Source organism: Mirounga angustirostris, unplaced genomic scaffold (assembly GCF_029215605.1).
Source record: "Mirounga angustirostris isolate CCGP_5_RB_7025 unplaced genomic scaffold, mMirAng1.0.hap1 SCAF_4, whole genome shotgun sequence".
Classification (NCBI taxonomy): Eukaryota; Metazoa; Chordata; class Mammalia; order Carnivora; family Phocidae; genus Mirounga; species Mirounga angustirostris.
The window spans coordinates 122693159-122707881 of NW_026991712.1; the positions used below are offsets into that span (position 1 = coordinate 122693159).

The 14723-nt window shown below is 34.7% G+C and overlaps 1 protein-coding gene across 12 annotated transcripts in view; it reads right to left on the minus strand.

Annotated features, from left to right (window-relative positions):
• ADGRL2 (adhesion G protein-coupled receptor L2) overlaps window positions 1–14723 on the minus strand; it is a 192125-nt gene that overhangs the window by 81098 nt on the left and 96304 nt on the right. For all 12 annotated transcript variants that reach the window (XM_045897319.3, XM_045897320.3, XM_045897321.3 and 9 more), the window contains exon 3: window positions 4149–4362. In XM_045897319.3, the coding sequence (XP_045753275.1) occupies window positions 4149–4362 (214 nt within the window). The remainder of the gene's footprint in view (window positions 1–4148; window positions 4363–14723) is intronic.

Here is a 14723-nt window from a genome sequence, read left to right on the forward strand (position 1 = left end):
TCGGCTCAGGTCATGATCCCGGAGTCCTGGGATCGAGTCCCACATCGGGCTCCCGGCTCAGCGGGGAGCCTGCTTCTCCCTCTGACACTATCCCCTCTCATACTGTTTCTCTCTCTCTCTCAAATAAATAAATAAATAAATAAATAAATAAATAAATAAATAAAATCTTTAAAAAAAAAGTCTTTTTTCTACATTATCAAACATCACATTTTCTGACAATTATAAATAGAAAATTTGCTAAATTATTAGGAATATGGTAAAAATAACTCTTATTTGTAAACACTGAAAGAGTATTTTTCAATAAAAAAACAGGGATATACTTAAAAAATGGGGTGCCTGTCTGGCTCAGCTGGTGAAGCATGAGACTCTTGATCTCCGGGTCATGAGTTCAAGCCCCACATTGGGCAGAGAGCTTACTTTAAAAAAACAAACAAACAAACACAAACAAAAACAGGGCACTCAATCATTATTCAGTAACAATTCAGCAGCAAAAATACTGTCTACATATTTTCTTACAGTTATTTGAATCTGCGTACCAGTCAAATATGGCAGACTTCCTTAAAGATTTATATTCTGACATATGCAGAATGAGGTATTTATAAGCCACCACTGAGAAACTCATTTTTAAGTCCTTTTAACATTGTCTTCCTGTCACTAAAGTGTTCTTGTTTAAATTGTTATTGTGCTGACTAAATAATTATAAGCCACCACCATAATACAATAATTTGAAAATGGGGATTCTACACCTAATTTTGGAATTAACCCCTTATTTGCACTAATACATCATAAATTGTTTGGAGATTTTGGTAACAAGGGTACAGTGAACACTGTGTTCTTCCACAGAATTTAAATACCCCCAAAACTCTAGTTTCTTTTAAAGTATTATCAAAAATGCAGCCCTCCTTTTATAACATAATGAAACAATGAAAATAACTTATCTTGTACATTTCCTATAATATGTAATTATATTTAATAGATACAAATATGATTAAGACTTATGCATTTTGTTAGATATTGAACAATGTATTTAAATGTAGACATCCACAAACAACGATAAGTTACCTACAATGTACAATTCCTCAAGGCTGCTCTTCCAGACCCTCTCTTTGTACCAACTCCTCTGATTTTTGCTTGTCAATTTTGTAAAAACAGGTAGTTGCACATAATAATTCTTTACTTCCCACTTCTCTCTGGCCTACTCCTAAATACTCATCTAATATCACTACAATAAAACAGTTCAACATGTAAAGAATGGATAAATGGTCCATTATTAGCGTCTCCCTAGCATGGGCAGTACCCCAATTTTGAAACACTACGTGCAAATTGTTCTATTACAATTTACTGGAGCATAGAATCTATTCTTCCAAGGAAAGTTAGTTATGTTTTATGGTTTATTTCACAGGCCAGATTCCAAATGCTACACAATCCATAGTGAACTTCTGTTTTAAATTTTAAAAACCTTTCTCAAGTGCCACTTATGCAAATGAGATTTTGCCATAACTTTTTAATAACTTTAAGAACACTTTAAGAACTAAAATTAAAACATTTTTAAAAAAGATCTTATTTATTTTTTTTAAGTAATCTCTACACCCAATGTGGGGTTCGAACTCACAATCCTGACCCTCAAGAGTCACACGTTCTACTGACTGAGCCAGCCAGGTGCCCAAAATAAAAACATTTTAATGGAAATCTTTTTAAAAGTATTGTATATGTTCTCTGGTTTCTTAAAAAACAATCTTGACCAGTATTAACATTAAAGAAAAACTACATAAATGTGCTACTTATAATATGGCTAAAACATATTCTCTGTGAAATCAGAAATTTTACAGCAATTTGTACCCATGTTCTTATGGCATGGATTTTTTAAAAATAGTTTTTCCATTTTTTTTCTACATTGCCTCTTATTACCTTTTGATGTTTTCATTTTTCCTACACTAACCAGACCCCAGTCTAGAAAATTTGCTATTCTACTTTAAGGTACGCTAATAAATAAGCTAGAAAGTTAGACAGAATATTGTTTCCAAAGGGGGAAAAGAGGCAGGAGAAGAGGGTGAAGGTTTTGAATAGAAAGATGAAGGGTTTTCCTAGTAAACAAAATACAAAAGCAATAATGTATAATAAACTCTGTGATACTTAAACATTCCTTCAGAGAGTTTCTATATTCCAAATAACTACAATTGCTGGATATTATTGTATAGTTTGACCATAACTAACCATGATTTTAATATCTTATATATAAGAAAATTTTAATTAAGATGCCAAATGTAGCAAAATTGAGAAAATAAAAGAGGCCAGGAGTTAGGTGCTCTCTATTAAGGCAGAGGAAAAGCAATACCCATCCTCAGCAGTTTTTTGGTATTCTACCTATATGTAGGAGGGCAATTATCCCATTAAGAGATATCATTTACACATTTTAAATTTTATAACACACTTTCCAACACATTTTTTTTAGAAAATCTTTTTTTTTAAGATTTCTTTGAGAGAGAGAGACAAAGACAGAGAGAAAACAGGAGGGGCAGAGGGAGAGGGAGAGAATCTCAAGCAGGCTCAATGCTGAGCTCAGAGCCAGACTCGGGCTTGATCTCACAACCCTGAGATATGACCTGAGCTGAAACCAAGAGTCAGACACTCAACCTACTGAGCCACCCAGGTGCCCCTCCAACACATCATTTTAAAAATACAATATTAACCAATGAGATAAATATATGGAAGGAGAGAAAGAAAGCACGCTGTATGTTTTCTTAACTTGAGTTTGCTGTTTTGTTTGTTTTTTTAAAGCTAAATTTCAAGAGAATGAGAAGATAAACCACAGAGTGATAGGAAATATTTGCCACAGCCCTATCTGATAAAGAATTGTTAGCCAAAATATATAAAGAACACTTAAATGAACAATTGATTAAAAATGGGCAAAAGACCTGAACAGACACCTCACCAATGAAGATATACAATGGCAAGTAAGCATATTAAAAAATGTTCAATATGACATGTCATTGGGGAAATGCAAATCAAAGCTATAACATATCACCACATACCTGTTAGAATGGCAAAACTACTTTGTATGATACTACAATGGTGGATACGCACCATCATAAATTTGTCAAAACCCATAGAATACACAATACCAAGAATAAACCCTCACGTAAACTATGGACTTCGGGTGATAATGAGGTGTCAATGTGGGTTCATCTATTGTAACAAATGAGCCACTGTGATGCAGGACGTTGATAACTGGGGAGGTCGTGCCTATGTAGCAATAGGAGTACAGTAACTCTGTACTTTCTCTGTTTATTTTTGCTGTAAATATGTAACCCTGTACTTTCTCTGTTTATTTTTGCTGTAAATATACTAATCAAAAAATTAAGGACTGGGGTGCCTGGGTGGCTCAGTTGGTTAAGCGACTGACTCTTGATTTTGGCTTAGGTCATGATCTCAGGATTGTGAGATCGAGCCCCGTGTTGGGCTCCATGCTCAGCAGGGAGTCAGGTTGAGGATTCTCTCTTTCCCTCTCCCTTTGCCCCTCCCCCCTCTAAAATAATAAATAAATCTTTTTTTTAAGATTTTATTTATTTATTTGAGAGAGAGAGTGTGTGTGTGTGAGCAAGAGAGCACGAGCAGGGAGGAGGGGCAAAGGGAGAGGGAGAAGCAGACTCCCCACTGAATAGGGAGCCTGATGAGGGACTCTATCTCAGGACCCTGGGATCATGACCTCAGCCGAAGGCAGATGCTTAACCAACTGAGCCACCCAGGTGCCCCTAAATAAATCTTTTAAAAAAAATTAAGGACCAATTATTGCCAAAGACCCAGACAGTTAAAAACATTCTTAATGTTACAAAGATATTCCAAAATTCTGCAGACATAAAAAAGAAGATTACAATGGAATATTATTCTTACTCTGTATTTTATGACATATAAAAATCAAAGATAGGTCTTACATATTCCTTCTGATATGTCAAACTATATAAAAATGATACAGAGATTTATGTGTCGAAAGCTTAAAAGTAGAAATCAACATTAGTAGGTAAAAGCCTCATTCAGTTTAATAAATGGGCTGAGATACGGACTCTATTCATCGACTTTGGAATTATTAAAATAATTTTACCAGTTTGGATGCAGTAGCTAAAATGGAATATTAACAAATAAGTATTTACCTTTGAGTCATAATTTTGAAGGCATCTGGGAGGTAGCAGTCTGTATTCTCCATCTGAAATGGGTCAGCATCACAAATCTTGTCATCTGTCCGACCATAGTTAGCGCTCTCAATCATGATGACATCACTGCCTGGACATCGCAGATCTATAGAATAACCTTCACAGGATAATTCTCGCCTAACTAACCCGAATGGTAAAGCTGCTCTGCTGAAACCTTAAAAATGAAAGAAAAAAAAGAAAAGAAGAAAGAAATTAAAATCAACACATTTATGAAATATATTATTTTAATAAGGCATTTTTCAAGTAATATGATTCATGTCTATATTCAAGAGGTGTCACAAAAATTATGTTTTTTAAGTCGTCCATTCATACATTTATTAAATAATTCCTTGACTCCTTACTATATGTCAAGAATTTATTAATTTTTTAAATATATATCTTTAGCTGAACTATTCACCTATAAATACAAATTAAAACTACTCAAACAAAATATGTTCTGTGTAATCTACTCACAATCAGAAACTAAGTGACTCTTTTTGAGTAAATCCAAAGAAAAATGGCCAATTTAATTAATGGATTTATAAATAATGACAAGTTTTACAAATACAGAATTTAACAACTAATCAAGAAACCATCTTCATTTAGGCAGTGGAATAAAAGCTCTGATATACACTGACTTTAAGGTCTCATTTAATGTAGACGTATTAACCGCTGCTAGTAGCATTATCTTAAAAAATGCTTTTGTCTTAGCAGTTCTCCCCCCAAAAAACTATTACAATAACATACTTATGGCACAATAGCTTATGTCAATTTATAGACACTTTATTTAAAACTGGCATAAATGGAAGCATGCAGCAGTTGGGCATTCAAAGGCGCCAGCACAGCTCCAATAGCATCCAACAAGCTGAAATAACCCAGGAAGGGCAAAATTTGTCTAAGAGTCACTTTTGTCATCTAGAGAACTGAGAAGAAACACCTGTGATGTGACTTTTCCTACCTGTGACTCTAAAATAAGATCATGTACATAACAATGCTCAATTAAAAGTGCCGTATGAATTTACGTGCAGTGTATTAGAAAGCGCATAGACAACTTCTGTTCATGAGTGCTGAAAAAGATTCCCAGATGGAATAAAAGATTAGAATTTTAAGTTTTCAACCAGGGGACCCAGGAAGTAGTAACACAGCACAGGACAAAGGGTAAACACAAAGAAAGCCAGAAGTATGTGCGAGTGAAGTCCATCCTCACTGAGCTGGTGTTCTACCCCGTGGTTAGCTACAACTGTCAAAAACTTCAACATTACCTCAATTTTGTATTTCAGTTTTCTAACCTGTCACCATCTCAAACATTCCTGTTATAAAGACCAGCAATAATTTTAGTATTTTTTCTTATCTCTATCAATTACTCTGCATCACATAAATTATCCTTTATGTCCCTTTTATAGAAAAAAAACCTGACATTCAGAAGTAAACAGTTCCAAGTTATGAAATTCAAGTTCATAAAACTGGGTTACGTCCAGGTCAATCCAATGCCAAAACCTGTTCTCTTTAACTGTATTGTACAATGCCTCTCACTAATTCAATGGAAAAAAGTCACCTGGTAAAACATGCACCTTCTTTCTAACAGACAAATAATCCTCCAGAAGGGTGACTGGGTTACACTTTGATATGACTTAAAAATCACCAATTCTCAGATGCGGCCGAGCTCTCAGTTCTACTGAGAAAACTAAAGGTGTAATTGGAATGAAGAGAGCAGAAAAGGACGCAACTTGGAGAACAGAAATATTCAGAGGATTGCGGCCCACCCCAAACTTGGGAGGTTTTTACTAAGAAGGTTTGTGGTCTTATGAGATTACTACAGGTATGTGGAAAGGTGCTCTATGAAGAAGGAATACAGAAATGGAGCTAGACAGGAGCTCCTGGGTGGCTGAGTTGGTTAAGGGTCAGACTTTGGCTCAGGTCATGATCTCAGGGTCCTGGGATTGAGCCCCACCTCGGGCTCTGCCCTCTGTGGGGAGTCTGTTTCTCCCTTTCTCTGCCCCTCCCCACTACCCACCCCCCACTCGTGCTCTCTCTCAAATAAATAAATAAAATCTTAAAAAAAAATAGAGCTATATTTGGCCAACCTTTTAAAAAGTTTATTTGTGAAAGTTCATAAATAAACTTTTACACGTTTATTATTGCTTTCTTCTGTTTCCTGATACTGTACTAAACTGACTTTATAATTCAACTTAAACTAGTGGGGTTTTTTTTACTAGTATTCTTATATTTGTTTCTGTAGAAAATACGATTTAGGGGGTGCCTGGGTGGCTCAGTCAGTTGAGTGTCTGCCTTCAGCTCAGGTCATGATCCTGGAGTTCCAGGCCCCATGCTCCCTGCTCAGCGGGGAGTCTGCTTCTCCCTCTGCCCGATCCCCGCCCCCGTGCTCTCTCTCTCAAATAAATAAAAAAAATATATATGCTTTAGAGCTTCACTTACTTCAATGGCAAAAGCTTTGTGGGAATTCAAACAAGTAACATACAAAATTCTGAAGCACAGACTGTTTTAAAGGCAGAGATATTTTGTAATTATAAATCTTTAATAAATGAGAATAAATCATATTAGAAAATACTGTTACTGTTAGAACACGTTATTAGAAGATTGTCGTGGAGCCATATTTCACAACTTTCACTACTTGTCAAAAATATAGGATTGATTATGAAGCACTGTGGTTTTTAAAATAAGCCCTTAATTTTTGTTGTTCTTGATAGTTTGCAGGATTACAGATATGGTTCTAAGTTAATCTTCCGCTGCTTTTGAAAGATATTTAAGAAATTGTTTTGTTGAGTGTCCTGCTGTTTTGGTAATTCAGAGAGAGGATTTTTAAACCTTAGCCATAGTCATCCAAACAAGTAAAATAAGAAAAAAGAAAAGGAAAAGGAGAGAAAGATCAGTATACTTTAATAATTTAGATTTCTAATGTAGAATCTTTTGGAGAAGAGAGATCATGGTACTTATGCTTTCACTGCAGAGAACTGAATGAGTTCTTAATAGTGAATGTTGCCTTATTAAATGCTACAGTGTCTATTGTTTTGAATCATAAGTGTTCTCCTTTATAAATTCTTGCCCTCTCCCCTTCTGTTTCCATTGAACTTTATACATCTTCACTAAAGTGCTTATTATTACCATACCGTACTATGCATATTCATTTTTAATTTATATCTTCCCTGCTAGACTATGATGATAGAGTTCTTAGTTATAATTCCAATGCCTAGGTGGGTACGTGACACATAATTCTAACCAGTATTGTCAAACCAAAGCTAAATCAAACTAGTGTTTGTTAAAACCATAAAAAATTGCAATTTTTCCCCCTCCTTAATACCTATTTTCTTTGGTAATAGAAATAAAAAGTTAGCATTTAGAAACAGATAAACCACTTATAATCAATGAAAATGATATGCCATCCTCAAAAAAGAAAAAATTCTGCCAATTTATTATTTTCTAGGTTCTGCTGGGTTCATTAGTGTTTCTCATAAAGATAGGTGAGTAACATGTTTATGAACTTTCATTTACTTAAACCCTGCTTTTCCAATCAGAAATACAAAAATTCAAATAGGGACACAGAAAAGTTATAATAGCTAACATTTACACACCAATTAATACGTTCTGGCACTGTGCTAAACGCTTTATATGGATCACTTTTTTTATGCTAAGCAACGTTATCAACAACAAAAAACAATGGAGTAGGTTACTATTATAATACCAACTTTACAGAGTATGAAACCAAGGCATAAAGTTCAGAGGCTCAAGGATTACTATGAGTTTGACTATAATGCACACAGGGTTCTCAGATTTCTGAGTTCATGCTCTTCTTAGTGGCCACAAACAGAAAAAGTATTGTGTGTCTTCTCAAGCCACCTTATTGATAATAATTTTACAAATTTTCACGCAGTCTGAAATCCACCAATGTATATTAGTAAATCTGACAGGACACAATTATGGGAAAGGGCCACAAAACATATAGATAATAATGAAAATTATATTTTTGGAAATGGTAGTGTAGTGTGCCATAAATATAAAGAGAGCACAGTCTACGCTGTTCAAATACGTACACATGGCAAGAGCACGGAATACTGAAGTATGTGTGTCTGGGTCAGCCTTGTGAATTTGGCTTAAGTCATTTTATGTTTCTGTGTTTTGATTTCTTTTTCTGAAGAATTAAAGTCCTTTCGAAGTTGCATCAAATTTCATCAATCTATGATTCTAAATAGGCAACCTCCTTTTTATCAGGTAACACATGCTATTCTAACATTTTCAAGTGATTACCAAGTAATATATTACTTGCTCTATTTCTTTAAAATATAAGCATACACGAGAAGGCGAACATGGATGTGTTATGGCACACCACGTAGCTTATACAGTACTGTCAAGGTAATTCTGGAAAGCATATGTGATGACTAGGCAGCCAGGGTTCACACAAATCATAAGTAGACATCTTCCTGGATAAACTATTTTAATCAAAGACAGTGAAAGGGTTAAAATAAACATGGGTCAATCATGGGAATCACAAGAAAAATTTACATAATTTTTTTAGAAAAATGTAAATTGCTGTGCCTTCTTTTTGAATTTTTAAAATTCAACATTTTCACTAAGTAAATGTGATGAAAAAAGGGAACAAATCTTATTCCTAAATACATTTATTTACTCCTTTATTTATATCATGTTAATAACTTAATATATTGAATCACAGAAATAAATCATCACAGGTATGGCTACTACTTCTTAAACACACTTTCTTCTTTTGTATATGATGTAATTCTTAACTGTTTAAAGTGGGTATTTTTAGGACTTTTTTTTTTTAAAGTCACTTGCCAGGACTATATAATTGATTCCCAAACATGATTTTGCATCAGAGTCATCTGGTAAATGTTTTTAAAAAGATCTTCAAGCCCGGGCGCCTGAGTGGCTCAGTCGGTTAAGCGACTGCCTTCGGCTCAGGTCGTGATCCTGGAGTCCCGGGATCGAGTCCCGCATCGGGCTCCCTGCTCGGCGGGGAGCCTGCTTTTCCCTCTGACCCTCCTCCCTCTCGTGCTCTCTGTCTCTCATTCTCTCTGTCTCAAATAAATAAATAAAATCTTAAAAAAAAAAAAAGATCTTCAAGCCCTAATCCAGACCTACTGAATCACAATCTCTGGGTTCAGATAAAGCTGGGTATCTGTATTTGGGAAGGAAAATGTTAATTTATTTGCAACACATTGGTATAGTAACTAATCTGTGCCAAGAATTTCTCCAAGGCCTTTTTAAAATAGTTTTTATTTCTCTATTGAGATTACATATTTATTAAGTCATTGCCATCATATTTCCTCTTAATTCTCTAATATACTTGTAGCTTTACTTTACTCTTTGAACATATTCATAATAGCCACTTCGAAATTTTTATCTGCTAAATCTAACATCTGGGCCCACATCAGATACAGTTTCTATTGAATGCGTTTTCTCCTGATTATGGGTCAATTTCCTTGTTTCTCGGCATATCTTATCAATTTTTTCTTGTTGAAAACTAGACATTTTAAATAATATTCTGTTAGCAACTGCGGATCCGGATTTTCTTCCCCAGGGAATTGCTGCTACTGTAATATTTTCTTTTTAGTATCTTGACTGGATTTAATCTACAGAATCTGTTCCCTCAGCCTGGGGCTACAGTCTCTGCTCACTATTGTTATTTTAATTCTAATTTTTATTTTCTAGGGATCGCCCAGGTCTGCATAGCTTAGTGATCAGCCAATGATTGGGCAGAGTCTTTACATAAACACCATGAACCCATAACAAGGTCTCCACTGCTGCGTGTGTATGTGTGTGTGTGTGTGTTAGGGAGAGTGCTCAAAGTTCAGGCAGTTTTCAAGCCAGCCTCGGTTATTTACTTTCTGCCAACTCTTCTCACATCTCTTTGGCATGTGTGTAGCTTCCCACTTAGTCAAGAATGCATAGAGAACTTTTGGCTCTTTCATTTCAAAGATTTCCTGGGTTTGTTTCAGACTGGCCCTCCAATCTCCCCAACAGGGACCACAATCTCAGGCTAGCAGAGCTGTGAGTCTTTCCCATCTGCTTTCCACAGTGTTTACTACTTTTATTGGCAACACTGCTGGGCACGGGTTTCCATCCTCCACTCCAAATCAAGGCAACTCTCTCTGGCAGCAGTCACTGACTTTGAAGGCCAGCCTTGCCCTAATGAAACTACCACAAAGACTTAGCTAAGGAGTGGAGGGTGGAGGGTAAGAGCAACCCCAGGCTAGAAGGCTTTGAACTTACACTGTTCATATCACAAGTTCTATAGCTTTTCATAAATAAATGTTTCCCAATTTCTTATTTGGCTCTGGTTAATTTCCAGAGCCCTAAATGGTTGTGGTTCACAATTTGTTCAGTTTTATACTTGTTTTGGGAGAGGATTTGCCACCCTCTTCACCCCATTATCTCCAGAAATTCCTCTAAGGACTTTATAATATTTACTGACTAAAATGCTCAAAACAACCATATTGAATAGGTGGTATTACTATTATCACCATTTTACAGAGGAAAAAACTGAGGCACAGAAAAATTACTTTTTCCATCATCATACCATCCAGTAAGAATGAAATCAAGGTTTGAGATACATTAATGCAGCTCCCAAGTTCATATCCTTAAATGTTTCTTTAATGCCTCTTCAGTTAGAAGCAGGTTTGCAGACCCTTGTTGCAGAGGACATAGTTAATAAGGTGTCCTGGGTGCTTTCTAGTCTTAGGGGAAGAAGAACAAGAAAGGAAGTAATAGTGTGTTTGTATGCCAAGCTTTCAATGAACCTGTCCAATCAACATAATCAACATAAAGAAATTCCCAAATTAAAACCCTTTAATCGTTCTATTACTATGACATTTATTCTAAGTTGTACTTTCAATATATTTCTATTTCAACAAAGAAAAAAAAAAAGCATCCCAACAAACAAAGTGTAATCCAATCCATCCTGCGGCCCTGACAATCAAAGAAAAAACTTGTAGGAGGCCCTGTGAGCAAAAAATCAATATTGCAGCTTTGTGCTGTGCAAATGTGAATATCGCCAAATAGCGGTGCTTAGAGTAAAATGAACTGTTTTGCTCCATTTTCTCCACTCTGAACAAATGATTTTGAAAAGACAGGTTCCCCGCCCCCCCCCCCCCCCAAGCTATAAAATGTCAAGCAATAACTCTCTGTGCTTTAGGCTAGTGATTGGAGTAAATACCTCCTGGTAACAGGTGCAGTGACTTAGGACTGAAATCATTCACATTCGGAGGATAACTCCCAATAAACAGATGCACCGCTCTGAGATGGAAATTTGTAAGACCAGAATTGAAATTGTCATTGGATTTTGCATCATATGAGCATTTTTGCTAGAATATATGCTACTCTCACAACAGTATATTCTGCCACAAGTTTATACTTGTGATAAACTTTAGGCACTTGATTATGAAAACTTTATTTTTCTAACATTGTCTCCATTCAGTTTGCCCTTTATATACATTTCTGTAAAATCACACATTCCTATAAAAGTCTTATTAAGCTGTAATATAAAAACATCAACTTTTCTGGTACTGTTTTTCTTAATGACTTTGAACTAAACCCTGTCATGGACGCTAATGCTCATGCTCTCCAGGGTCCCGGTAAGCACCATGCCTTCTGATTATCAAGGACCTCTATGGAACTGAGGCTGTGACTTCAAGCTCTACTGAAATAATTAACGCAAGCCACAGTCTACTATGAGTGCTGGCATATTGAAATCTGATTTATTTCTGTTTATATATGTTAATGAGATTTTTTTTCCCTAAAATGGAAATGAGAATAAAATACTTAATGAGGAGGGGACATGATTTCAACCAGGCTGACCTACAGCTTACAAGCTTCCAGAAAACTTTTTTCCATTTCATTTTAGTTTAGATGAAAAGAAAATGTCAAAAATAAGCCTAAAAGATAACTTACTTCACTAATGGTTCAACATTTCTATTTCTCTCTGAATATTCATGAGGTCATCAAAACAAAATTTTAAAAATCAAGGATGTATAAAAAAGTTTTTGTTGGTAGAGGCACCTGGCTAGCTCAGTTGGTAGAGCAAGTGACTCTTGATCTTGGGGTCCTAAGTTCAAGCTTGATGTTGGGTGGAGAGTTTACTTTAAAAATAAGTAAAATTTAAAAACTTCTTTGTATGTGAAAAGGCAATGTGTTAAAAACTCATTTCACGTAAGTTTACAGATTATCACTCTATTGTTTTAGTTATTCTATTAGTCCATTTAAGAAATAACTTTTACCAATCAACTCCTAAAACATCTAATGTTTTTATGTTTATTAAAATATAGTTCTTTTAACCTATCCATCTTATGTGAAGTAACTAAAACTGCCATGCAGAGAGTATAAAAAACTTTCACCTTTGAACTTATTTTCATGCTAAGAATAAAGAAAATAAAGCAATGTAGTGTCATTTTCTAGCATAAGCACACTGGCTTTGAAAATGTAGCAATTTTTGTGTAAGTAAACTTGGTTATTAGCATGAAACACAAATCAAATCCTTACAGAAAAATAAAGTTCTTGTAAAAGAAAGTGTTCAAGTAAGATCATGAAACTACAAAATAATCATCTCACCGTTTATAAATGAAATGCCTTAGATTCTTGTGTCATTTTGGCTTACAAACTGTTTTTTTAGGGGAGGATATATTTTAAATTATGAGACATTTCAAACAAAAAAATTTTAAGAAGTATATTTATAGTTTTCTTATTTATATCCAACTTCTATCCAAAACACTATGACTTACATTGGAAAAATCCTAACAAATAAATGTGGGATAAAAAAAATAATATTTAATTAAATCCAATTATACAAACAACAAAAGGGAAAAGAAACCTTTATCTTTGGGACTTGCTAAGAGTAACAAAATTCTGGACATTTTGTACACTCAAGGTAAAAGTACTTTTCTAATGCCATCAGCTATTAGGTTCAATTATTAACACTTGTGAAAAGCCGCTGGATATTTTAAGGAGAAAAGTATGCATTATGAGTCCTTCAAAACATTTTGGGATTAAATTCCTTATTAAAAAGAAATTGATCTTTCCCACTTAAAAATTTGTAAATTATCTTCCACTGATTAAGTCACAAGTGCCACTAAAATACAGCAATTTAGTTATATAATACTATCAGTTTAATATTAAGCCCTAAAATAAAAATTCCTGATAAGCATGTCTATTAAAATAATACATGCCACATGAAGAGATGTCTTTGTTTCAACAAAAGCTATGACTTCTTCAAATTTCAGAAATATAGGATACTTTAATTCTGATCTACTTCTTAAAGAAATTAGTGAATTTTGTATTAAGCCTCAATATTACCCTTACTACTCACTGCCTATGTTTAAACTACTCCCTCTGTATAGAATATTCTACTCATTATTCTCTTAGGCAACAATTACTCTCCAAACTCCTATCACGCCTTCTCCAACAATGGGGAAAAGAGAATCTGAGCTCAGGTTTTGGGTCATCTATTTTCTTTCTTCCAATAAGTAAATATTTACTGTACACGTACTATGTACCTAGCACTCTTCTAGACACTGAGAAATAACAGTGAAGAAACATGACAATGACCCTGTGCCTGGGGGCAAGGTACATGGGTAGTGAGTTCTCCTTGAGGTAAGGTATCACATTTCTCTAGTTCACCATTATAATGCCAAAACCTAACAGTCAGTTGACAGTGCTCTCTTTATAGAGGGCATGAAATAAAGATAGATTAAATAAATGGATGTATGAATGAACTAAGTGCACGAACAATTATGAGCTCCTCTGTCAGAGGAGGCAACATGCTTCTAACAGTCTCCTTACTTAATATTCCTCCCCTACTGAACTCTGAGCTACTCAACAGAAAAAAGTGAATCCTATTTACTTTTGTATCCTTGGTTTCCAGCACAATGTGTAACACACAATAGGCATTCAATTTTTACTTAATTTTATTTTGTGCTATATTTTATACCTTAATTCCTCATACAAAAAGATGTCAAATATTCCCAGGAACATAAAATGAAGATGTTTTTATAAGGGAAAAAAACATACACCACAACTGTATCTTTTTATAAATGTTAAAATGTTTTAAAAATCCAGATATCAGAAAATAAAAAATATAAATGTAACAAAGATGACATCTTCACTAGAGTCCCCAAATCAGTGGGCCTCAACTATGAAATGCACCCTTAAATGACCGACCATCTGCTGGAGTTCACAAACATCCAGGAATCCACATAAAAACATTACAGAATAACAAATTTATCCCTCTCTTTCCTCTACCCCAGTAAATAGGAAACACTCTTTACATTTATTACTTTTTATAACTAGTTAATACCAGTTTAACATTAAGAAGTTACTATCAGAAACGCAATTCTCAAGTCATTCACACTGGATCATCCAATTAAAAAAGTCTTAAGTAATTCTGTGTAATTTATTCATTGACAACAAAATCATAGAATAAGTAACAAAACAACAATTCCATCATCTCCTCAGGTACAACAACTCATTTCTACTTTCACATTGATTAATATAACTTTCTAACAATTTTAT